Source organism: Zingiber officinale, chromosome 5B (genome assembly GCF_018446385.1).
Source record: "Zingiber officinale cultivar Zhangliang chromosome 5B, Zo_v1.1, whole genome shotgun sequence".
Classification (NCBI taxonomy): Eukaryota; Viridiplantae; Streptophyta; class Magnoliopsida; order Zingiberales; family Zingiberaceae; genus Zingiber; species Zingiber officinale.
In genome coordinates this window covers 96,342,484-96,367,552 of record NC_055995.1, presented here as the reverse complement: position 1 = coordinate 96,367,552, position 25,069 = coordinate 96,342,484, and the positions used below count along the sequence as shown (strand labels likewise).

At 46.8% G+C, this 25,069-nt stretch overlaps 1 protein-coding gene across 1 annotated transcript; it reads right to left on the bottom strand.

The window, feature by feature from the left end:
- Positions 1-3,836: 3,836 nt before the first annotated feature.
- Positions 3,837-5,193, bottom strand: LOC121985099 (probable WRKY transcription factor 41). Its single transcript, XM_042538376.1, has 3 exons — positions 4,709-5,193; positions 4,489-4,623; positions 3,837-4,409 (listed from the first exon to the last, which is right to left on the bottom strand). Exons 1-3 carry the CDS (start codon positions 4,990-4,992, stop codon positions 3,965-3,967), a joined length of 864 nt encoding a protein of 287 aa, XP_042394310.1. The 5' UTR covers positions 4,993-5,193; the 3' UTR covers positions 3,837-3,964.
- Positions 5,194-25,069: the final 19,876 nt, after the last annotated feature.

The following is a 25,069-nucleotide window of genomic DNA, read 5'->3' as shown; positions in this document are numbered from 1 at the left end:
TCTAAACAGACAAATCCAAGATCAACTTATCCCTTTTATAATCCAATATTCTGTTAACTATCTTAAATAAATTCGCTGCCTTTTCTAAATAGAAAAATTCATTTGCCCACCTGGTCAGCTGGGTTTTGACCGAGTCAAAGGTCATGAGTTCAATTCTGGGCTTGGACATTTTTTTGTCGAAACTTCCTTCATTTAGTAAAAATACCAAACGACCTCCAAAAATTATATAAAAATACTCTAAAAATTTCTAAAAATCCCTAGAATATTTCTATAGCATTTTTAAATATTTTTAAATTACTTTTAGGACTCTAATTGAGGAAATTTGGGTCGTTACATACCTGATCGCAAAGTGGTGTCGACCAACCGAGGATCTGTCTCGATCCCTCAACTCCCGAATACCTGTGGAGCGAGGGGGGAAGATAATAATCTGAGCCCTGCCCGTCAAAGGGAGCGAAGCCTATGACATTATAAGGGAGCAAAGTCCATAACAGTAGAAGGAAGCAGAGCACCGTGGGTAAAGGGAGCAGGGCCTGTAGACGTAAAATGATGCAAAACAGGTGTAGGATGCAGAGCATATAGAAGTAATAGAATGCAGCGCCTATCGCAGTAAGACGATGCAGAGCCCCATGGTGAAGGGTGCAAAGCCTATAGCAGTAAGAGGATGTAAAGCCCCATGGTGAAGGGTGCAGAGCTTGTAACACACCTGATCGGGAAGCTGGGCCCCTAGTCCCTGATCGGAGAGTAAGTCTCCTAGCCTGTAATCAAAGAGTGAGACCCCTAGATCTTGATCAAGAAGCTGTACTACGAGTCACTGATCGGGAAGCTGTGCCCCTAGTGTCTGATCGAAAATCGAAGCCCCTAGTTTTTTATCAAGGAACTAGAATTTTACTCTCTTATCAGGAAGCTATAGCAGATCCTATAATTGTAAAAAGGGAGTAGAGCCCGTAACGTACCTGATTGAGGAGTCGTGCCAACCAGCTGAGGGTTTGTCTTGGTCCCTTGACTCCTAAATACCAGTGGAGTTAGGAAAAAAATATAATAGAAAAAGTAACCTGTTGGCCAACTGAAGTTCCAACTCAATCTCTCGACTCCCGAATACCCGTTGAGTGAGGGTAAAAGATAATATGTTCGTCAAGATCCTCTGGGGCTATGATAATGGTGGAGACCTTCCCAACGTCGTCCATCTTCAAGTTTCAGAACAGGTGGAGAAGATTCCCACAAACGGTGTCAAATTGATCTTGTCCGAAATTTGAGTCAGACACACCGCCAGGTGAGGTGGATGGAATGTTGACAGAATCGCGACATCCCGGAGGGGGTGTGCTGAGATGGCATTTTTGTTGACTAAGTCGTCAGAAGTCCTCTAGTTAACGCTACCTGCAGCCAGCGACCGGGTTGCCCCGGTCTCTAGTACCCCTAGGCTCGAAGCAGATCCAACGAATATATAAGTAACAGACTAATACTAGAATAATAGAATGAATGGAGAGTGAGTACGAGAATGTACCCTAGCCCAGGGGGTGCCCTCGGATGGGACATTGGTCGAGTTGTCGTGACTCGGACGAGCAGATGACTCTGACCCGACTAGAGAGTTGGATCTGACGACACAGAGTCGGACGTGATGACATGAAACTGGATGCAACCTCGGCACACCGGCCGAGATATGACATCGGCACGCAGGCCGGTATATGATAACAGCACACAGGCCGGGATAATGAGAAGATGGGAACATAATCTCGACTCGAAGGCCGGAAACACGATATCGGCTCGAAGGCCAGAAGCATAATATCGACTCGAAGGCCGGAAGCACAATATTGGCTTAGAGGCCAGAAGCACAATATAGGCTCAGAGGCCGGAAGCATAATATCGACTCGAAGGCCGGAAGCATAATATTGGCTCAGAGGCCAGAAGCACAATATAGGCTCAGAGGCCGAAAGCACAATATCGGCTCGGAGGTCGGCACACCCCAATGGCACACATGTCGAGGGCATACAGCGACAAGGAATCTGCACCAGATGAACATCGAATTCTCAAAGATAGCAACCATCAGCCATAATGCGGAGGGGGCAGCGACTGTGGTGGGCGACCGCGACACCCCTAGGCGCTGGGGTTGGTCGAGATGGCCGACTATAGCACTAAGGGACGACTGTCATACGCTGGTGGAGAGGGAGAGACACTTAGGAGAGGGAAAGACGCATCATCATGGAGACAGCGAGAGAGGCGATGCTGAGGAGGAAGAGGACTGCTTCTTGTGTAAGGGAAGACAAAGACGAGGTGTGTCCTGGTAGTTAGATGCCATGGCAGTCGCTGGCGATGTCCGCTGGGGAGAGAGGAAGAGGAGAGCGTGGGTGTTGGCTCCGGTGACGTTGGTGGTGACCTGAGAAGACGATGTGCGCAGAGCTATAGACGGAGGCAGCAGTCGAGATGGAGAAAAGGGGTGGTTGGCCTTGGAGGCAGCTAGCTTTGGAGGAGAGCCAAGGTGGCGATGTCAGCGGTCTACGGGGAGAAGAAGACCCTCCCTTTGTGCGTGCACCTTTGGTGGCGGTGATGGGAGGAAGAGAGGGAGGGGAGCGACGGTCGGCGTTGGCAAGGAGAGGAGCGCAAGAGGGAGAGCAGTCGGTGATGACTTTGGACACAATCGCGTCTCCCAACGATGAGGGAGAAGGCCAGCGGAGAAGGAGGCTCCCCCTTCCGGTGGCGGAGAAAAAACCTCAACGACCTCCCCCTTTGTTCGTGGTGAATAGTGTCTTAAAGGGGCTCCCCCAAATGACAAAAATGCCCTTGCCTCTTATCATAATTCCTCCTCTGCCCTTATATCTATATCCGTATCACCCGGGGTAAGTTAGGTTGATCGGATGCTTGTAGGAAAGACCCCGAAGTAGGTTAGGGTGACCGGATACTCGCGGGGAGTTTCGGATCATGTCAGGATGACTGGATGCTTGCGGAGAAGGCTGGAGTAGGTCAGGGTGACCAGATACTTGTGAGAAAACGAGTAGGTCAGGGTGATCGGATGCTCGCGGGGAGGCCTGGAGTAAGTCAAGGTAATCGGGTGCGGATGCTTGCGGGGAGGCTTAGAGCAGGTCAGGATAACCGGATGCTCACAAGAAGACCCGAACCATGATAGTAATTATGGTCCTTCGTTTGAGGGGAGGATTGTTAGATTCAATCAAAGTCTCACATTGGAAAGATTTGAGAAAGATCATAAGTTTAAAAGGATGCGTCATATTTCCATTGGAATGAAACCTTTTAGGGAAAACCCAAAAGTAAAATAATGAGAGTTTATGCCCAAAGTGAATAATATTATGCTATTATATAGATATGTGAACATCTTTTAAGTGCAACACTATTAAATTCTAGTGAATATATGTTTTACTCAATGTCAAACATATTCACTAATAAATTTAATCTCTTTCAAATGACTTAATTATGATAATAAATTTATCCGTCTATAAAAATAGATTTATGCACCAACACACTTCAACTATGTAATTTTTTTTAATATCAGACAGTTTTTTTTGGATAAAAATTAATGAAAATGACCTTTACACTAATGTAAACCCATAGCGCTTTTTTATTAGAATGATTCCATAAAGTGCTCTTCTATTAGAATGATTCCATTATCAACCCACACATCGAGTATGACTTATGGAAGAATGGTTCTTACAGGATATTCAGTTGAGTTGATTAGAGAGTACTAAATTTACTATAATAACACAGAGATCAATTATCTCTCGGGAAAAGGTCTTTCCATTTCATAATCATTTAATGGCCGATTATGAATTGATTTCATGATTTATTTCTTTTACATAGTGCACGACAAACTGTGTGAGAGACCACCGAGAAGAGATAATCATAATTTCCTACAATGACTAATCGAATAATGATTCCACGAACCATTCCTTCAAACACAGGTGACTGAACAGTGATCGATTGATCGATACTTCTACCCTATTTACCAAAAAATAAATCCTTATGTGGAGAAGCTTGAGGCATCGAATTGGAAGCTCTGTTCCAAGTCGAGCTCATCGAGCAAGAAATCCATGTCGACGACAGACGAATTGCCCCAGTCGAGGCTAGTTACCATAGGACACGGCGACATGAAGTAGGCGGACTCGGAGGTGACCGGAGACAGAAAATCCGGCGACGAAGTGCCGATTATGGAGAAGATCTCCGCCGGCATTTCGTCGGATACGGACGCAAAAGATAGAGAAGCATCGCCGTCCAAGCCTTCAGTTTTAACTTTCAGCTCCGGGCTCCGCTTCCTCTGCTGCTGCTCCTTGTTCTGTGGCCTTTGCAGGCACGAGTGCGTTCCCAGGTAGGTGATGTCGAACAGCAGCGGGTCGTCGTCCGATCGCTGCACTTGCTTCGTCGCCGGACAGCCCTGTGTTTTCCGGTGGGTGCATCTGTAATAGGCTCTGCAAGTACACATCAAACGTAATGAGGAAGGCTGCAGATGAACTCTGTTTTAGTGCGGCAGTGGAGGAAATCGGTGACCTTGGGTGTTTGGCTCCGAGGATGTCTTTCTGGCCGTACTTTCTCCAACTGTAGCCGTCGTCCACCGGCCCTTCGACGCCTCCATCGGCGCCGGGGGTGAGCTTCACTTGTCTCGTCCACTTGTGAAGCGTCTTCCTGCAAAGATCAACGCCAAAGGTGTGATTTTTTTAATCTCCGGGGAAGCGAGTCCGTGGATTTCAGAGACGACTCAAGGTCTCACCTTTTCTTCATCATCTCCTTTCGTTCTTGATCCCGGAACGCCGGGCTGGAGCTATCGCTCCGGGGACTGCCGCCGGCGGACGCCGGCGAGCCGGGGTTGCTCGACTGAGCCATCAAGATCGATTTTTGAATGGAGGAGAGGATATCGGGCGCCAAGGACTTGCAGGACTCGGCCGGCGAAGGGCAGGAGAGATGGGAATCGAGCTGCTGCACGAGGCGCAGCGCCCGAGCCAGCTCCGCCATTAAAGGACTGATCCCCTGCTCAACTCCGGCGCCGTTCTCCATCCCCGCAGGCCTCCTTCAACCGCGAAACTCGAAGCAGAGAAGGACCATAAGCTAACCGTCAGATCGATGGTGGCGGAGCTCAAACTGAAAGCAACCTTTTTTATAAGGATCGAGTGGGGAGAAAAGCGCGTCGCGAGCTCTCACTGGGAGAGAATTCTGCAACATTGACCGTTTCTTCGCAGAATTAATACCAATAGGAACACGCGAAGGACGTTGCTTCGAGGCTTTGATTGGCAGCCAATATCTTAGAGAAATTCAGTTATTTAAATGCAGAAATATGCAGAGGAGACTGCGATTGATGTTGCTAGGAATCGACCGGGAAATTTCTCGCTCGGTTTGCGCGTTTGGATGAGGGAGAAAAACAAAGACGAGATGAATGTGGACCCCACAAAAGGTCACTGTCAAAGTTAACTAAATGCGCTCAAGAGTTATTAAATTATAAAAAAAATAATTAACTGAGAAATATAAAATAATTTTATTTTTTTTAATCACAATGAAAATGACAATGCTACGCGGATTATAAGTGGAAAATGTTTAGTCGAAACAGGAAAAATAAGTGGGAAGAGAGAGAGAACGAAAAAAAAATCTCAAATTTAGTGAAAGAAAACAAAATCCGACAGTAGATTTCGACAGAATCTTTTAAGATCGCTCTCTCACAGCGAATTGGCACGAGAAAAACGGCTGCTTCGAAGTATGGCTGTTCTTATCAATTGAATGGGTCGCAGCACAAATTTGTTAAAAGTTCTTCATTTCCCCTCTTATATTTTTTTTTGTTAAATTATCTTTTTTTATTGGATTAAAGTAAAAGATGATTCATTAGTCTTAATAAATTAGATAGCTACTAACTAATTATTAGTATAGATAATCAAGACATGAAAGACAATATATTTGGACGTGCTAAGTTTAGTCCCCAAAATCTCCTATAATTTTATGATAAGGATATGTATGAGGATGTAACGATCAGAGTAAAGATTTCAGGCGGAATAACTGAAGCATTTCTAATAAAGATAGGGTTACATCAAGGATCAGCTCTAAGTCCCTATCTTTTTACACTAATTATGGACGAACTCACTGCGCAAATTCAAGACACAGTACCGTGGTGCATGTTGTTTGCAGATGATATTATTTTGGTAGATGAGACACGTGAAGGAGTACATGCTAAGCTAGAATCTTGGAGGGAAACACTAGAAGGGAAAGGTTTTAAGGTTAGTAGATTAAAAACAGAATATATGGAATTTAAGTTTAGCAATATTAGAAGTAATGAAACAATTGTTAAGATAGGAGAGGACGAGTTGCTTGGAATCGAGCGATTTAAATATTTAGGATCATTTTTACAAAATGATGGAGGGATTGAGAGAGATGTCTTACATAGAATACAAGCAGGATGGGTGAAATGGAGGGGAGCGTCGAGTGTTTTATGTGACCGTAAAGTACCTCTTAAACTTAAAGATAAGTTCTATAAAATCGCAGTTAGACCTGCTATGTTATATGGAGCTGAATGTTGGGCTATGACTCGAGCACACGAGCAGAAGATGAGAGTTGTAGAGATGAGGATGTTAAGGTGGATGTGTGGATTAGAAATGAGAGCATTAGAGAGAAAGTCAGAGTTGTATCTATTGAGGAAAAACTTCGAGAGACACGTTTAAGATGGTACGGACATGTACTTAGACGACCAATAAATGCTCCAGTTAGGCGATGTGAAACTATGATAAACATGCATATCAAACGAGGAAGAGGAAGACCAAAAAAGACTTGGTTAGCAACAATAAAACAAGATAAAATTTATTTAAATATAGATGATGATATAATAGGAGATAGAGCTCAATGGCGTAAAAAGATTCATACAGCCGACCCCACCTAGTGAGAAAAGACTTGGTTGTTGTTGTTATTATTGTATATGTCTCAATCATCGTACTATCCTGAGGGACCTATTGAATTATCTTCTAAGAACATTCATTAAACAAATATGATGAATATTTATTGATTTCTTAATCATCCAAATAAAATTACACTAAACCTAGACTTATAAAAACACTAATTAAAGTCAAACAGTCAAGTAGAATAATTCAATTAAATAAATATGATGAATTTAGAGCAAAAGAACTCGAGGGGAAATCGTAAGGTAATTTATATATGATATGGATCATAATATGGTGGAGAAAGTCAACATGGTGTGATATAATCAAGTCAAAAGTTAAATTGAGTTAGAAGTCATGTCAAGATGGGCTAGATCAAATCGAGCTCAAGCTAGGTTTGATCGAGCTCAGGTCAACTTAGCCCTCCTAAAAGACCAAGTCTCTTCTGTTGGTGTAGTCAGGATCGATAATCGAACTTGTATTTTCATGTCTGACATGATGTGCTTGATATATTAGTTAAGTGTGCTTGTCACTTAATATGAAAAGTTCTAATGGGTCAGGAAAACTAGATATTAGGCATCAAAAAGACCTAGTGAGACAGGAGGACCAAACACTAAACAAGGGAATCTTAGTGGATCAAAAGGATAAGACACCAGGTAGAAAACCACATAAGCTAATCTAACAGAGCACTTGATGGGTCAACTGGAACATACATCGAGTAAAAAAAAATCTTGGTGGGTCGATCGGATACTAAGTAGAAGAAGAAGTCTAAATAGGGCAATCAGACTGGATGTTTGTCATGTAAGCAAGGTAAATCCTAGAAAGACTTTTCAGTTATGGAAGACAGTAAGAATGCATCCTAGTTGGGACAATCTTAGACGTTAATCCAACTGAATAAACCAACAGAGGTTTTTAAGTCGAGATCAAACAGTCCTAACTGTCAAACTCATTCATGCATAATCATATATTTCTAGCTCAGTTTTGCAGGTCTATTATTGGTATTCTTGTTGTGCTAACTTTGTTTTACAAAGAACAAAGTTTGGATTGACCAAATAGGGTGGTTCGGTTGACCGATTTAGGCAAATAAGTACAATTAGATTACGATCAAGTTCAAAGATTAGTAGATCAAACAAATATGACAAGTGTATGACAAATATGATTAGATCGAATGGTAAAGGAACCCTTGGGTCTAGTCACTTGAATAGGTTCAGTCTACTGAAAAAGTGAATTTCGCAAGATCGATCAAAACAAATAAGGAAAGAAGAGGGGTCAATCATCTTATAGAGGCTCAATTGACCATAATGGTTTAGTCGATCGGTTGAAGCCTATAAAAGAAACCTTAGGATCCGAAGCTTAGCAATCAACTCTCTCTTCGATCCCTTTTCTCTTGTTGCTCATATCGTGCAAGTTCTACTACTACTACTGATCCGGATATGTGAAGAGGTCAAAGGTAATTAAGAGGAAGAAGAAGGGCATTTTTGTAATTGGATGTTTAGGTTTCTTTGGGGGATTAAGGCAAGCACGAGAGAGAGAGAACGGGGGGGGGGGGGGGGCCCGCGTTTTTGTGGCTGGCGCCGCCAGGGAGAAACGGAGGAGGGGGAAAGGGTTTTTTCTGCCGCCAGCCAAGGAGGGAGCTGCCCCTTGCGTACTTCGCCGGCGCCTGACGCAGCCACTGGAGCTGCTTTTCTTCTCTCCCCTACCTCCCTTCAGCGCCAGCGCCGACGCTGGTCATCTACCCCCGCATACCGCCGGTGCACGGGAAGCGGCTGCCCTTAGGATACCGTCGTCCACTGAAGTCAGCGGTTGCGACCGCAAGGGGAGGCAGTGGTGACTGCCGACGGGTCAGGACGGCTGCCCGGAAGTGCCGGTGGCTATATCCGCAGTCACTGGAGGCGGCAATAACAGCTGGAAGTGTCGGCGAACGCTGGCGTGATAGGATGGCCGCGACAGCAGTGGCTTGAGGCGGCCCTGGTCGCTGGGACAGCGCCCATTGGGGCGGCGCTGGTCGCTGCGGACGGCGTCCGCTGGGGCGGCGCTGGTCGCCAGGGACGGAGCCTACCGGGGCGGCGCTGATCAGGCTCTGAGGTGATGCCCGCATGGAGAAGACACAGCAGCCCCCCTCCCTGTGCTTGACGGCGGCTCCCTCGAAAACCACCCCTCTATGGAGGGGAGAAGAGATGGAGACCGGCGGTATGCGGGGGTAGATGACCAGCGTCGGCGCTGGCGCTGAAGGGAAACCTTTCTCCCTGGCGGCAGCCGCCCCCAAAACGCGAGCCCTCTCTCCCCCAAAGAAACCTAAACATCCAATTACAAAAATGCCCTTCTTCTTCCTCTTAATTACCTTTGACCTCTTCACATATCCGGATCACAAGCCTCCCCTTCAAGTCTAGTCGAAGGAGGCGTGAGTCCGACTGACTGGACAGTCTATTGCAAAGAATTGAATCACTCTCGATGTCAAAGCCAAATCGCTGAACCAATAATATAATGTCGCTCGAGCGGTCGCTATAATAGTGGTGTCGTAGGAGATGGTAATGATACCGAGTGGACCAAGTCTGTAATCGAACCAATGCCGAGTGCGCAGCCACGAAGATACCGACCGGGCGATCGAAGTGATGCCGATCGGGTGGATAGATGCTGAGCGGAAGATGCTGAGCGAACGACAACACGCTGAGCGCTCGACATGTAAACTGACAGCCGACCGAGCGACACGTGGGACGCTGAGTAGACCGGCACGAGGCCGGGCGTGCGACCTAGATCAAGCGGTGTGGCCGAACGGATGATCGGAAAGATGTCGATCGAGTGAGTAGACGGCGAGCGGACAACGCCGAACGAGCGACAGAGAAAATGACGATCAGTCGATCATGAAATGCTGGCCTGACGTGCTGAATGAGCAGCATCGAGAATGGTCAACGAGCAAACATAAAATGCTGGTCCGGCAGTCGAGTAGCGAGGAGTTGGCAATGCTGAACGAGCGATCGGAATGATGCCGATCGGATGGATAGATGCCGGACGAATGCTGTCGTGCGAACGATCGTAATGCTGCCGATCGGATGTATAGATGCCGGCCGTGGTGCTGTCGAGCGGTTAGATAGACGCCGGGCGACGATGCCGCGCATGCGACCGTGGTGACGCCGATCGGTCAGATAGATGCCGGGCCGCGAGGATCGCTCGACGGGAGATAGATGTCGCGACGGCTACTCGACCCAAACGGGAGATAGATGATATATCGTCCGATATCGTCCTCCTACCGAACGTCGGGGCCTTCGGCCGAGCGCTGGCTTGATAATAACCTTCTACGAACGGCTTTGGGGCTTGGCCCCGAGCCCGTGGCTCTGATATAAACCTCCCACGATCACTGGGGCCTGTGATAACTCGACCCAACAGGAGATAGAATATATGATATGTCGTCCGTAGAGGTCTTCACCGAGGTTTAGTCGCCCTGATCGCGTCCCGACTTTGGTCGGTCGCCGGAGGTTTAGTCACGACTCGATTTTTAACGACGGTCGCCGGTCTCAGTGAGATTACACACCGAACCACGGACCTTCATCGTCGAAGCGCTGGCCGAAAACATACCCGGCCGCGCTTCATCGCCGAGCGCTGGTCGAAACCATATACGGCCGACGGCCTTCACATCGAGCGCTGGCTCAGATAATCCTCCCGAGGAGTCCGCAATGTACCGGTCGAGGCCAGTCATCCTCGAGGAAGCTAATGTTACCGCCGCAGCTGCCGCCTCGAGTATCACGAATACCGATCAGCCAGCCCTCGAGGTAGCATCACCATATACCGTCGGCCAGCCGCCCCGAAGCATCACCAAAATGCTCGTCGAGCCCTCGAGTTAGCATCACAGCCGGTCAGCCGCTCCCGAGTAGCACTCAGCCGCCTCCCGAAGCACTCACCAGTCGCCCCGAGCCGGGCCCCCCGAGGTAGCATCATCAGCTCGCCCAGCCGGCTCAGCTCCCTAGCGCGGAGACATTCGAACACCCGGAGTTGGGAGAACATAGCAGCATAACCTTCTATCATCTCGCGGTTTGGTTTCCCATCCGCCATAGCCGGCCGGTTCTTCCGCCGAACGGCCGGATATTTACGATATCCGATCGGTTGAGGTCTCGATTCACGCAGCCGGTTCGCCCGATTCAACGCCGCCATTTAGCGGCCAGTCTTCGCTTCGAACGCCGATCTTCATTTCGCATCGCCGATCCCATACCCGCCAAACGGCTCGGTTCCTCGCCCGCCGATCGGCTCGGCCTTCGCCTGGCTCGGCCGATCGGCTCGGGGCCGGCTCGCCTCGGATATAAACCTCCGCCGATCGGCCGGGGCCTCGAGCTCGCTGGCTCGATAAACCTCGGCCGATCGGCTCGGGTCCGCCAGCCTTGGCTCGATAGAATCCCGCCGAGCCTTGGCTCGATATAAACCTCCGATCGCTCGGGGCCTTGGCTCTGATATAAACCTCGGCCAACGGCCGGGGCTCGGTCCTCGAGCTCGGAAACGGCCGGCCTGGCCGAGCCCTGGCTCGATATAAACCTCCCGAGCCGCTCACCAAAGGTTATTATCCGAGCCAAGGGCTCGGTCGGCCCCGAGGAACCCGAGGTTTATATCCGAGCCAAGGGCTCGTCAAGGCCCCGAGCCGATCGGCCGGGAGGTTTATATCCGAGCCACAGGCTCGAGGACCGAAGGCCCCCGAGCCGTTCGGCCGAAAGGTTTATATCCGAGCCAAGGGCTCGAAGCCGAAGGCCCCCGAGCCGATCGGCCGGGAGGTTTATATCCGAGCCAAGGGCTCGAAGCCGAAGGCCCCCGAGCCGATCGGCCGGGAGGTTTATATCCGAGCCAAGGGCTCGAAGCCGAAGGCCCCCGAGCCGATCGGCCGGGAGGTTTATATCCGAGCCACAGGCTCGAGGACCGAAGGCCCCCGAGCCGTTCGGCCGAAAGGTTATTATCCGAGCCAAGCGCTCGAAGCCGAAGGCCCCCGAGCCGATCGGCCGGGAGGTTTATATCCGAGCCAAGGGCTTGAGGCCGAAGGCCCCCGAGCCGATCGGCCGGGAGGTTTATATCCGAGCCAAGGGCTTGAAGCTGAAGGCCCCCGAGCCGATCGGCCGGGAGGTTTATATCCGAGCCAGGGGCTCGAACCCGAAGACCCCGAGCCGTTTGGCCGGGCTGCGTATGGGATGCGAGCGATGCTTGAAATAGAAGATCCCGAGCCGTTCGGTCGGGAAGGATATCCCGAAGACCCCAGGCCGCTCGGCCGGGCTGCGCATAGAATATAAGCAGCGTTCGAAATCGAAGACCCCGAACCACTAGGCAGGGCTGCGTAGGTGATACGGGCTAGACGCTTGAAATCTGAGACCTCAACCATTCGGTTAGGTCGAGATTATCGTAAATATCCCCGAGCCGTTCGGCCGGGAAGGGTATCACGAAGACCCCGAGCTGTTCGACCGGGCTGCATACTATTATTGCAGGATGGGAAACCAAAACCCTGCGCTGTTCAGGATGATAGAGGGAGGTTATTGCCTTATATTCTGAAGAGTGTCTTATGTTCTCCTAACTCCACGGGTGTTCGGGAGTAGGTAGCTAATGCAGATCTCCGCTGGTCGCTAGGGAGCGAAGGCCCCGAGCCGGCCAGTGCACATTTTAGCCGAGTACTTGGAGCGGGCCCGAGCCGGCCAGTACATTTTAGCCGAGTACTGTGAGCGAAGGCCCCGAGCCGGCCAGTACATTATAGCCGAGTACCACTGGGGAAGGCCCCAGCCGCCAGTACATTTTAGCCGAGTACTGTGGAGCGAAGGCCCGAGCCGCTGTGCACATTATAGCCGAGTACTACTGTGAGCGAAGGCCCGAGCCGCCAGTACATTATAGCCGAGTACTCACTGTGGAGCGAAGGCCCCAGCCTCTCAGTACATTTTAGCCGAGTACTGTGGAGCGAAGGCCCCGAGCCGCCAGTACATTTTAGCCGAGTACTGTGAGCGAAGGCCCCGAGCCGCCAGTACATTTTAGCCGAGTACTGTGAGCGAAGGCCCGAGCCCCGCCAGTACATTATAGCTGAGTACTACCGGGGAGCGAAGGCCCGAGCCGCCAGTACATTTTAGCCGAGTACTGTGGAGCGAAGGCCCGAGCCGCCGCCAGGTACATTTTAGCTGAGTACTTTCTCAGGGAGCGAAGGCCTGAGCCGCTCGGCCAGGTACATTTTAGCCGAGACTACCTCGAGGAGGATTATATACGAGCCAAGCGCTCGATATGAAGGCCCGAGCCGGTCGGCCGGGTATATGGTTTTCCGAGCCAAGCGCTCGACGACGAAGGCCCGAGCCGGCCGGCCGGGTGTGTAGTCTCACGAGACCGACGAGCTCCGTCGTTAAAAATCGAGTCGGGCCATGTTAAAATCGTCGGCCGGCGACTATAAACCTCCCGGCCAAGAGTCGGACGCAATCGGGCCGGTGACTATAAACCTCCCGGCGATCGACCAAGAGGCGCCATGACCGGCGACTATAAACCTCCGGTCAAGACCGTCGGACCAGCATATCATATATTCTATCTCCCCTGTTCGGGGTCGAGTTATCACCGAAGGCCCCCGAGCTGATCGGCCGGGAGGTTTATATCCGAGCCACAGGCTCGAGGACCGAAGGCCCCCGAGCCGTTCGGCCGAAAGGTTATTATCCAAGCCAAGCGCTCGAAGCCGAAGGCCCCCGAGCCGTTCGGCCGGGAGGACCAGTATATCGGACCAGTATATCATACATCTATCTCCCCCGTTTGGGTCGAGTAGCCGTCGCGAGCATCTATCTCCCCCGTTCGGGGTCGAGCAGTCCTCGCGGCCCGGCATCTATCTGACCGATCGACGTCACCACGGTCGCACGCGCGGCATCGTCCGCCCGGCATCTATCTAACCGATCGACATCACCGCAGTCGCACGCACGGCATCGTCCGTCCGACATCTATACATCCGATCGGCAGCATTACGATCGTTCGCACGACAGCATTCGTCCGGCATCTATCCATCCGATCGGCATCATTCCGATCGCTCGTTCAGCATTGCCAACTCCTCGCTACTCGACTGCCGGACCAGCATTTTATGTTTGCTCGTTGACCATTCTCGATGCTGCTCATTCAGCACGTCAGGCCAGCATTTCATGATCGACTGATCGTCATTTTCTCTGTCGCTCGTTCGGCGTTGTCCGCTCGCCGTCTACTCACTCGATCGACATCTTTCTGATCATCCGTTCGACCACACCACTTGATCTAGGTCGCACGCCCGGCCTCGTGCCGGTCTACTCAGCGTCCCACGTGCCGCTCGGTCGGCTGTCAGTTTACATGTCGAGCACTCAGCGTGTTGTCGTTCGCTCAGCATCTTCCGCTCAGCATCTATCCACCCGATCGGCATCACTTCGATCGCCCGGTCGGTATCTTCGTGGCTGCGCACTCGGCATTGGTTCGATTACAGACTTGGTCCACTCGGTATCGTTACCATCTCCTACGACACCACTATTATAGCGACCGCTCGAGCGACATTATATTATTGGTTCAGCGATTTGGCTTTGACATCGAGAGTGATTCAATTCTTTGCAATAGACTGTCCAGTCAGTCGGACTCACGCCTCCTTCGACTAGACTTGAAGGGGAGGCTTGTGATCCGGATATGTGAAGAGGTCAAAGGTAATTAAGAGGAAGAAGAAGGGCATTTTTGTAATTGGATGTTTAGGTTTCTTTGGGGGATTAAGGCAAGCACGAGAGAGAGAGAACAGGGGGGGCTCGCGTTTTTGTGGCTGGCGCCGCCAGGGAGAAACGGAGCAGGGGGAAAGGGTTTTTTCCGCCGCCAGCCAAGGAGGGAGCTGCCCCTTGCGTACTTCGCCGGCGCCTGACGCAGCCACCGGAGCTGCTTTTCTTCTCTCCCCTACCTCCCTTCAGCGCCAGCACCGACGCTGGTCATCTACCGCCGCATACCGCCGGTCTCCATCTCTTCTCCCCTCCATAGAGGGGTGGTTTTCGAGGGAGCCGCCGTCAAGCACAGGGAGGGGGGCTACTGTGTCTTCTCCACGCGGGCATCACCTCAGAGCCTGATCAGCGCCGCCCCGGTAGGCTCCGTCCCTGGCGACCAGCGCCGCCCCAGCGGACGCCGTCCGCAGCGACCAGCGTAGCCCCAGCGGACGCCGTCCACAGCGACCAGCGCCGCCCCAATGGGCGCTGTCCCAGCGACCAAGGCCGCCTCAAGCCACTGCTGTCGCGGCCATCCTATCACGCCAGCGTTCGCCGACACTTCCAGCTGTTATTGCCGCCTCTAGTGACTGCAGATATAGCCACCGGCACCTCCAGGCAGCCATTGTCAACTGCCGGTAGCCACCACTACCTCCCCCTGCGGTCACAACCGCTGTCTTCAGTGGACGTTGGTATCCTTAGGGCAGCCACCACCCACGCATTGTTTGTTCGCTTCGACCTCCGAGCCGAGATGGGGTTTTAGCCATAGAGCCGTGTTGTGTTTCGCTATTTATATTGTTATTTTGCTTGTGAGTTATTCGTATCATCTGGCCTGCGAGCCACCGCCATATATCGGCCTGTGAGCCGTTGCATTGTTCCGGGCCGCTGCGACTCGATTAGCGACGCGACCAGCTCATCCATCCATCCGAGGGCGCCCCCCCGGGGCCAGGGTACGTTCTCGTACTCGGTATCTGTTTATTTTACTACTATTCTGTTATTATCTGGTTACTCATACATTTGTGGGATTCGCCTCGAGCACCGAGGTACCAGAGACCAGGGGAACCCGGTCGCTGGATACAGGTACAGTTGACCGGAGGAGGACTTCAGACGACTTGGTCAACGCAGCGGACAGATCATCAACCGGGTCATGGGGATGCGGTCAACCTTCCAGACACGTCACACCGGCAGATTCGTCTTCTCAGCTTCCAGACAGGATCAACTACATATAGAAATTTTCCGACAACCTATGCCTACATTTTACTTTACATTGTCAGTATAATCTATTACTTGCATTTATTTAAGGAGATAGTTGTCACGCCCCAAAGCATAATATAGCCTACATAACTAGAAATAAACACAGTGGAAGATAAAAGATAACAACTATGCAATAGATGGATATACATAATCCCACACAACATAGAAAACATAAATGAATTGTGTACCAGCATGACTTAATACAACGAATATCACAATCGCATATAGATACACCGTAAAACTAAAATCCATGAACCAAAACCAAATGTAAGTACAAAACAGCAAGGCATAACATGGGAAACACAATCTCGAGTGTGAAGTGAGACCAATGGCCAAGATCTCTGAGCGACATGACATACTCTGTACTTGCTAACCTGGAAATAAAGGGAAAGCAAGGGGTAGTGAGTACAAAAAAAAAAACTCAGCGTGTATAAGACAAATAGTGCATAATCAATATAGTGTAAGGAGATTCAAAATAGGTGTATATATAGTTTCAAAGGAAAATACTCACTATCTGAAGATATCACATGAATGTATCTATTATATACATCTACCCACGCAAATATAAATGACATCATAAGTATAGTAGGAACTGATGAACATGAGTACTACTTACCTTAAGCATGTGCTTGTTCAAATAACAAAAATATATCATCATATATGAGAGCAGTGCTCCATGACAAAAATAGAAGTGACCAAGACACTTAGCTATATAGCTATAGACTGTGGGAGAAACACTCTACCACGAATGATCTCGTGAGCAGTCTGAAATATCAAGTCTCTGTCTATGGGAAAACACTCTTTACGAATGGTTTCATGGGCAGACATGTAGTAGCTATCTAGCTATGGGCAATGAGAGAACGCTCTACCATAGATGCTCGTGGGCAGCCCAGAGTATAACAACCCAAAATGACAGTGTGGCAAACATACCAATAAACATATTCCAATCACCGATGATACTCTCAACCATAAATAGGAGACATGGTCATCAGAAAACAAGCAATTCAAGTGTTACTTAAATGGTAACTGATCTTGTCCGGGCGCTGAGTCGATGGGCGCTGGGGACGTGACACTCGGTCAGAGGAAGGCATTTAACGAGCCCCATCACGAGGCAGAACCCGCGTGCTCAACCATAATGGTGGAGATTTGCACGTATTTCGAGAAGATCTCGCGGGCATCATCACAGGCCAGTTGGCTAGCCCTCGGCAATTAGCCGACCGGCGCTATGCGACCCCATAATGGCCGAGCGGAGGTACACTTTCGGAGGTGGCAGGATGGCTATCTCTCGGCCAAACTCATAGTCCAATCAGTCGGACTTAGCGCCTCCTTCGACTAGACTTGAGGGAGAGGCATGTGATCCGGTGGTAAGGACGGGGGACCCTCGTTGGCGGGAGGTCAACGACACGTGGAGGTCAATGGTTAAGAGGGTCAGCCCTAAGGTCGTGCCGGGCGGACAGAGGTCACGCGGAGCTGACTGGCGAGCCGACCGAGCATTCGGCCGACCGAACACCCGGCCGGGAGGCTCCCAGGCCGGACGAAAGACAGCCCGACCAGGGGTCGGGTTTCCGATGCTCAAGGTAAAAGAGTCTCTGGGCCGAGCGGACAGACCGCTCAGACGAGTCACAGGATAATAAGGCGCAATCCCATTCGAGCACATGAGCAGGACTTTCTCGCCCGGGCCGAGGTATGCGCATTCCTTGTGGCCATGAGCGCCGAGCGGCTAGTCCGCTCGGCCCAGGAGCAGGCAAGAGCGCAAAGGGACAAAAAGGACAGCTGGTAATATCATCCTCGTGACACCTGCCGTCGACAAGCAGCATGGTCGGCGGCCAGAGCGGACAAAGTATCGTACGGTGGAAGTTTACACCGTCACATCAGGGATATGCTCGGACGATTGCGGAATGACGTCAGACATGCTTTTCTGACACAACCCTACTAATGTATGTTTGGGGAAGCGCGCACCCATCGAGAAGCGTGCCCGCGCCTCCCCAGGGTCCTATATAAGGACCCCCAGACTTCGACAGAGGTATGCGATTCTCATCACTGTAGCCACAGTAGCATTACTCCTCTTCTGCTTCATTGCCTGACTTGAGCGTCGGAGGGTCGTCGCCGGGAAACCCCTCCCGGCTCGGCTTCTTTGCAGGTTCGTTGGAGGTCTACACCATCATCAGAGGACAGCGGAGAGTGCCATGTCCCCAGCGTCCATCGACTCAGCGCCCGGACAGGATCAGTAACCAATCACATCAGCAGAGATATAGGAACTCTAAGCACCAATACCCAATCAATACCAATAAGATATACTATTATCAACACACGCCACACGCGTGTGCATTACTAGCAGGATATGTAAAGCTATAATGTCAACATCCTATTGTACATACCATACATGTGCATATACTACATGATGTTTATAACCAAATATAAACATCATCCTATCGTACACACCATACACACGTGTATACTATATGATATGCATAACTAAACATAAGTATCATCCTATTGTACACATCATACACGTGCATACCCTACATGAGATGAATAGCAAAGACGAGACTACATGAATATAACTGATAAATTCGAAGATCAACAAGACAAGTATCAACTAAGGAATAAATGGAATAGAGTCAAGGTAAATGCAGTTTACCATCTAATATAACAATCGTACACCAAGACCAATGACTAACAAAAGCAAGGGAAGAAGGTACCCGGTGTAATTGTAGATGGTTACTGAATGTCCTCAGGTCTGAGAGTCCGCTTCCAATTAGAATCAAAACCCCTTCGGATCTTCATTACTCTAGCAGTGGCAGTTCGGATCCTCCGGCGGCTGCTTCCAGCTGCCAAATAGCCTGCGGCTTGTGGAACACACCACTGTGCATGGAGGCTTCTGAGGTGGGATGATACTGGTTGTCAATGGCCTAGACAAAAAGGGATGGCGCAATGGGAAAGTTGATGAGTCACTGTGCTGGTCGGCAGCAGTGGTCATGCCTACTAGCGATTGCTCACGAGCAAGAGGGGAGGCGTAGTCTATGGTGAGGATGAGTCAGCATCGGCAAAGAGAGGGCTCTGCATAATTGGAGAGGGAGAAGGCTCGTGGCAGCTACTGTGGTGGCGAGCAGGGACGAAGAGGGTGGCGGCGGCTGGGAGATCTGCAACTCTCGCAAAGGCTTGTGGCATCACCTCCCATGACAGTTGGGATTGTGACGTCGAGCAAGGGGTACTTCGACGACGTCGAGGAAGATAACGACGGTGAATCGGGACGGCGCGAGTTGGGGAGAGAGGCGATCGGGAGAAAGAGAGCATCGACAACTTTAAGTTTAGGAAAATAAAAGGAAATAAAACCAATTTAAAAATATAAATATTTCCCCATTTAAATAAATTCACAAAACGTGCTTTCCTCTTACTTGTGTATCCCCATATATTATAAAAGGGTTTATTTAAAATTTAGAAAAAATTATAAAAAATTTTAGAAAATTTTATAGGGTTATGTCTCAATTAAGCATATTATTAAATTATTATTTATTTGTCATATTTAACATTCTCCTCTACTAATAAAAATTTGATCCCTAAATTTTCTACTTAAGTGGAATAAGTATACAATACATGTTTAATTAATCAAGTACTGAAGAAACTACACACACCTTAAGTGACCAAGTGAGGGTATTGAGCTTGAATTTTTTCTTCAAGCTCCCAAGTTACTTCTTCATCAATATGATGTTGTCATTCGATCTCAACAAGTTGGATGGTTTTGTTCCGCAACTGGCACTCCTTGTGACCCAGATTTCACACAAGAAACTCTTCATAGATTGCCTCTGACTAAATTGAGATTGACACATTTTTCAAAATGTGAGAAGGATGCGGCACATACAACACATTATGCACTCTGGCAAGTGTCGGTAGTAGCGCCAATCGATAGGCCACCTCACCCCTATACTAGTTTATTCTAGTATCTCAAAAAGTCTATAATGGTTTGGGATCCCTTACACATTACATGATCTATTTCTAATATAGATAATCATCGCTTTATGGATTATGAACTCATTATGCTACCGCTACTCCCACATTGCTATCTAGTTAACAGTTGTAGATAGAATCCACTAGGTGTACAGGGTCCTCTTAGCTACATCAAAGTTCTTTGTGTATGTTCGAATACTTTATGCATGCAGGAAAATCATGATGCACTTATCAAGTGTCTCTCAAAATGTAATATATCAAAAGTATAGATAAGGATTTAAAATAATTAAAGGTTGATATATTTAAAATAATTAAGGAGAAATAAATATATTTTAGTTGATAATATATCCGGAAATAAGTTTATATGAATTTTGAGAATTTACTAGATTTTTTTTTAAAAAAAATTTGGAATTAAAATTTGATGATATGGGGATAAATGGGTAGTATATAAGACTTGTTTAGAATACCTACTTAAATGAAGAGTTGATTGATTATAAAGTTAGTTTTTTTTATTAAACAGTAAGTGGAGCAAGTTATCATAGCCGCCTCCTTCTTGCGCACGTGCACGACGTTGTGCACTAGACCATCGCCGCGTTTCCTACCGTTCACCCGGAAACCCATCCTTCGACCATCAAGAACAACCCTACCTCATGAGCACCAGTGGTTGTCCGTCGCCACACCGGTCTCCTCCGCCCCTGCTCCGCAGCGTAATCCGACACTACCGTGGCACCATGTAACGACGACATTGACTGCACCTCCGCGGACGCTGCGTCTCTTTTGTTCCCGGTGATGACCTCCTGACTGTTGATGTGCGACAACGTTGCCATGCATCGACGCCGCTGTGCGATGATGCCGCTGTGCAATGATGTCACTGCTGTGTATCTTTGTAGACTGCCGCAACCTCAAGCCACCGCGTCGCCTCCCATTGCCTACCGCGTGACGTCTCAAAGGCCACATCACCGCTTGTTATGACCATCGTCCTTCTCACTTGACGTCGTCGCTGGACATCACCAATCCTGTTCAAGAAATGGCGCACTTAGCCACCGCTGCTGCGACACAAGCCTCTATCGCCATTGCTAGTAGTAATTGTTGGTGCAGTTTGCACTAATGGTCTAACTCGAGTTTTGATGAATGACAAGTAAATTAAGTTAGGTTCTATTGTGATCTAATTACATGATTAAGTGTGTAGTACGAAGTCCAGATAGGTCGACTGACCGACCAGATATCTGGCAGGAAACTCAGCTAGGTCAACAGGCCGACTAAATAGGTGGTACGAAGTTCAGATAGGTCGATAGGCTGACCAGATATCTGGCAAGAAATCCAATTAGGTCAATGGGCCAATCAGATAGTTGGTACGAAGTCCAGACAGGTCGACAAGCTGATCGAATATCTGGCAAAAAATCCAGCTAGGTCAATGGGCCGACCGGATAGCTGGTGTAAAGTCTAGACAGGTCGACGGGTTGATCGGATGCCTGACAAGTTGGTAAGTTAAGGTAAGTCACTAGAGGAGAGTGACCTTATGAGGATGTGTCCCAGTTTGAGGGACAATAGGCGTCAGTGCAGTTTAGGTCCATTTGGGATCCCTAAACTGAGACCTTGACTAGTTCCTGGTCCTAAGAGGACAGGAACTAATTACTACTCTTTATTATTAAATTATTATTATTGTCCTAATACTTATTTTACAAGTTATTTGGACTAACGTTATTTTGCAGGACAAAAGGAGAAAAGTTGCATGAAGGCGCCTTCGTACTGTTCATAGAAGGTGACTTTTATGGCTATGGAAGGTGCCTTCCCCAGGATAAATTTTGGTCGAAGTCGTGAATAAGTACCAGGTTGTTCGGGATTGAATTTGCCTCATCAGAGCCGCCTTCCATGACTTTTATAAGGTTGTCTCGAGAAGACATTGACACAACACTGACATACGAGCTTTTGCGCATCCTTTTGAGCTTCCGACTGCTCTAAGCTTCTACTGCGACCCTGTTGCAAAGCTACTATGCCCGACGACTGTTTCGAGGACTTCTGATCGCTGCTGGTAGATTCACAATGACACACGAATGCTCCCACACTTGATCCTATGTGTCGGTAACAAGTTCTATTTGTGTACTTATTTACTGCAAAAGGACAAGTGCAGTGTGTTGCACTTGTTTTAATCTTCTTGTACTTGATTCCCTCTTCCGGAGGTACCGGAAGAGGTTTCTTAGTGGATTACCTATTGATAGGTCCATGGGATCTGGGTCTTGGAGTAGGAGTCGCCGAAAGCTCCGAACCAAGTAAACTGACCGTGTCTTCTTGCGGTATGTGTTCTCTCTTTCTTATTTCTTATTTCTTTTTCTGCTACGTACTCGTAATTTTAAAACTGAAAAATAAGTTTTTTAAAACCACGTGATTCACCCTTCTCTCACGTGCGTATTTGAGCAAACAAGTGGTGTCAGAGCAGGTTGTGCTATGATTTGGTGCAACCACCAATCAAGCCGGGGGAATCACTTTCAGATTTCTTTGCATTCCATTTAAATTGGTAAAACTTTTCAGATAATTTGTTTCCATTCATTTTTAATTTGAGGTTGGTGCAACACCTTTCAAATTTTTCTATATTTTTATATTTATATCTTAAACTCTGCTAATCCAAGACCAAGTCTTGGTACCTTCTTTAGTTTATCTTTTCAACACTCAAATGACACAACTTGAAGAGTACAACACCATCCGTCCTCCCTTATTCAATGATGACGACTTCTCATACTGGAAGAAGCGGATGGAAGTATACCTGAAAACTGATTTTGACCAGTGGTTTAGCATCACCAGAGCCTATAAGGCTCCTATCGACACTGCCGAAATTCTAATGGACCCGAAACAGTGGAATCTGGAAATGAAGAAGAACGCTCAGATCGACTTCAAGGCTCTCAACACACTCCAATGTGGGCTAATGAAGGAAGAACTGAACCGCGTTGACCCACATGAAAATGTGAAGGAGCTGTGGGATAAACTTATCGAATTGCACGAGGGAACCAACGATGCGAAGGTAACAAAAAGGGATCTTTATTTAAATAAATTATTTAATATAAAAAAGCAGGAAGGAGAATCTGTGAGTCAACTACACGTGAGGATAAAAGACATCCTCAACAGACTTCACACCATCGACCACTAGATGAAAATCGCGACCTGATAAGGTATGCCCTAAACACGCTTCCTCGAAATGCACTGTGGGCATCCATCGTGAATGCCTATAAAATTTCGAAGAACTTATCTAAATTAAAACTAGATGAACTATTTTGTGAACTTAAACTCCATGAACAGGCTAACTCAAAGCAGGTCGAGAAAGATGTTGCTCTTCTTGCAGGACCCTCAAAAGAAGCTAAACATAAGAACATACCAGAATCAGAAGTTGAGTCTGATCAACAATTAGAGGATGAAGAATACTTGGTGAACCTGGTAAGAAAGATGTTCACTAGGAGAAAGAAGAATTTCAGCAAAAAAGACCTGCAGAAGATCAACTCCACCACCAACTCTAACAACAAGAATGTGACCTACTTTGGGTGTAACAAAAAGGGGCACTACAAGACTGACTGCCCGAATCTGAAGAAGAAGAAGACCCTCAAAGCGACGTGGGATGAATCGTTCGGAGATGAATCAAATGGTGGAGAGCCGAAGCACTCCAACTATCTCGCGCTGATGGCTTACGAAACAGAATCAAAGAACGAATCAGAAGATAGGTCCGAACTCAAATCAAGCCATGAGTCCGTACTCATTTCCGAAGGTTCTGATGAGGTATATCTTCATTTAAGCAAAATATTTTTTAAAATCATTATATGTTAAATAAGAAATTAACTAACTCTGAAAATTGCATAAATGAACTAACAAAAGAAAATTACAAACTTAATGAACAACTAAAATCAAATTCAACAACTGAACCAATTGAAGCTAAAATTCCAACTCAAGTTATAAAACTTGAGGAGGACAATCTCAAACTGAAAAATGAAATAATTGAACTAAAAGAATTACTACAAAAATTCACAACTAGATCCAAGTATCTCGACATGATACTTAGGTCACAAAGAGCTGTGTACAACAAGTCTAGACTCGGATACAAGTCCAGTTCAACCAACAAATCCTTTATATCATTAGTTAAACAAAATAAGACTCAAACTAAAGCTTGGGTTCTAAAAACATGCTTAACCACGCAAGTAGGAATCAATCAATATTATGTACCTAAAAATGAGATCCACTACATAAAATCAAATCCAACTAAAACATTAAATTCAAATAAATCTACAAAACTAAATTCTGAAATTAAAAATAAAATAAAATCAAACAAATTTAATTACCATCAAGTCCACTATAATTACAAAAGTAATCGACACAAATTCAAAACTTGAAACTCAAGCTCAATAATTCAGGGGGAGACTCTAAATTAGTTGACACCTCCAAAATAATAACTTACCCAACAGGGTAATTAGGACTAACTAAAATAGGACAACAATTTAACTTGACAAATGTACTGGTGAAGTTTTGGATGATAGTAGATTAGGGAAAGTCTGTCTATGCATATCTAGGAATATATGACTTCGACTGGTGCATTTGGCTCAGTGGAACTAATTGAAGCTATCCCTTACGGATCCTAACTAGTTAGACCAAAGTTTTGTACTAAGTTTAGTGGATAGAACTATTTGGAAAACCTCGATGGCATGGTTACTCTAATGATGTCCAGGTGACTCACCATAGCTCAGAAATTTATCCAAAGAATATACGTTTGTTGAACCCAAGGCTAAACTTGAATTTAACACAAAGTTAAACCAAACTTTGAAATTAAACTTAATTCATCTCACAAAATTATAGCATTCCCTAATTGAAAACGTAGATCGGGTGAGATGACTAAAGAATTTAAAAATAAAAATTAAATTTAAATTTAAAAATTTAAACTTAAAATTAAAAATTAAAACTTAAAATTTAAAATTTAAAATTTAAAATTTAAACAAAAAAATTAAAATTAAATTTAAAATTAAATTAAAACATGAAAATTTAACTTAATTAAAAATTTATCTTAAAATTAAAAATTAAATTTAAACTTAAAATTAAAAATTAAATTTAAACTTAAAATTAAAAATTAAATTTAAACTTAAACATTTAAACATAAAATTTTAAAAATAAAAATTTAAAATTAAATTTAAACTTAAAATTTAAACTTAAAATTTAAAATTTAAACTTAAAAATTTAATTTAAAATTAAAAATTTTAAATTAAAACTTAAATTTAAACTTAAAATTAAAAATTAAAAATTAAATTCAAAATTAAATTTAAGCTTAAAATTAAAAATTAAATTTAAACTTAAAATTTTAACTTAAAATTAAAA

What these genes read in the sequence shown, in the direction of transcription:
- LOC121985099 (XM_042538376.1), bottom strand. Translation starts at nt 4,992, where the DNA reads ATGGAGAACGGCGCCGGAGTTGAGCAGGGGATCAGTCCTTTAATGGCG. An exon ending in AAGGAGATGATGAAGAAAAG is followed by an intron (nt 4,624 to 4,708) that starts GTGAGACCTTGA and finishes TGATCTTTGCAG; the next exon opens with GAAGACGCTTCACAAGTGGA. An exon ending in CTCGGAGCCAAACACCCAAG is followed by an intron (nt 4,410 to 4,488) that starts GTCACCGATTTC and finishes GTGTACTTGCAG; the next exon opens with AGCCTATTACAGATGCACCC.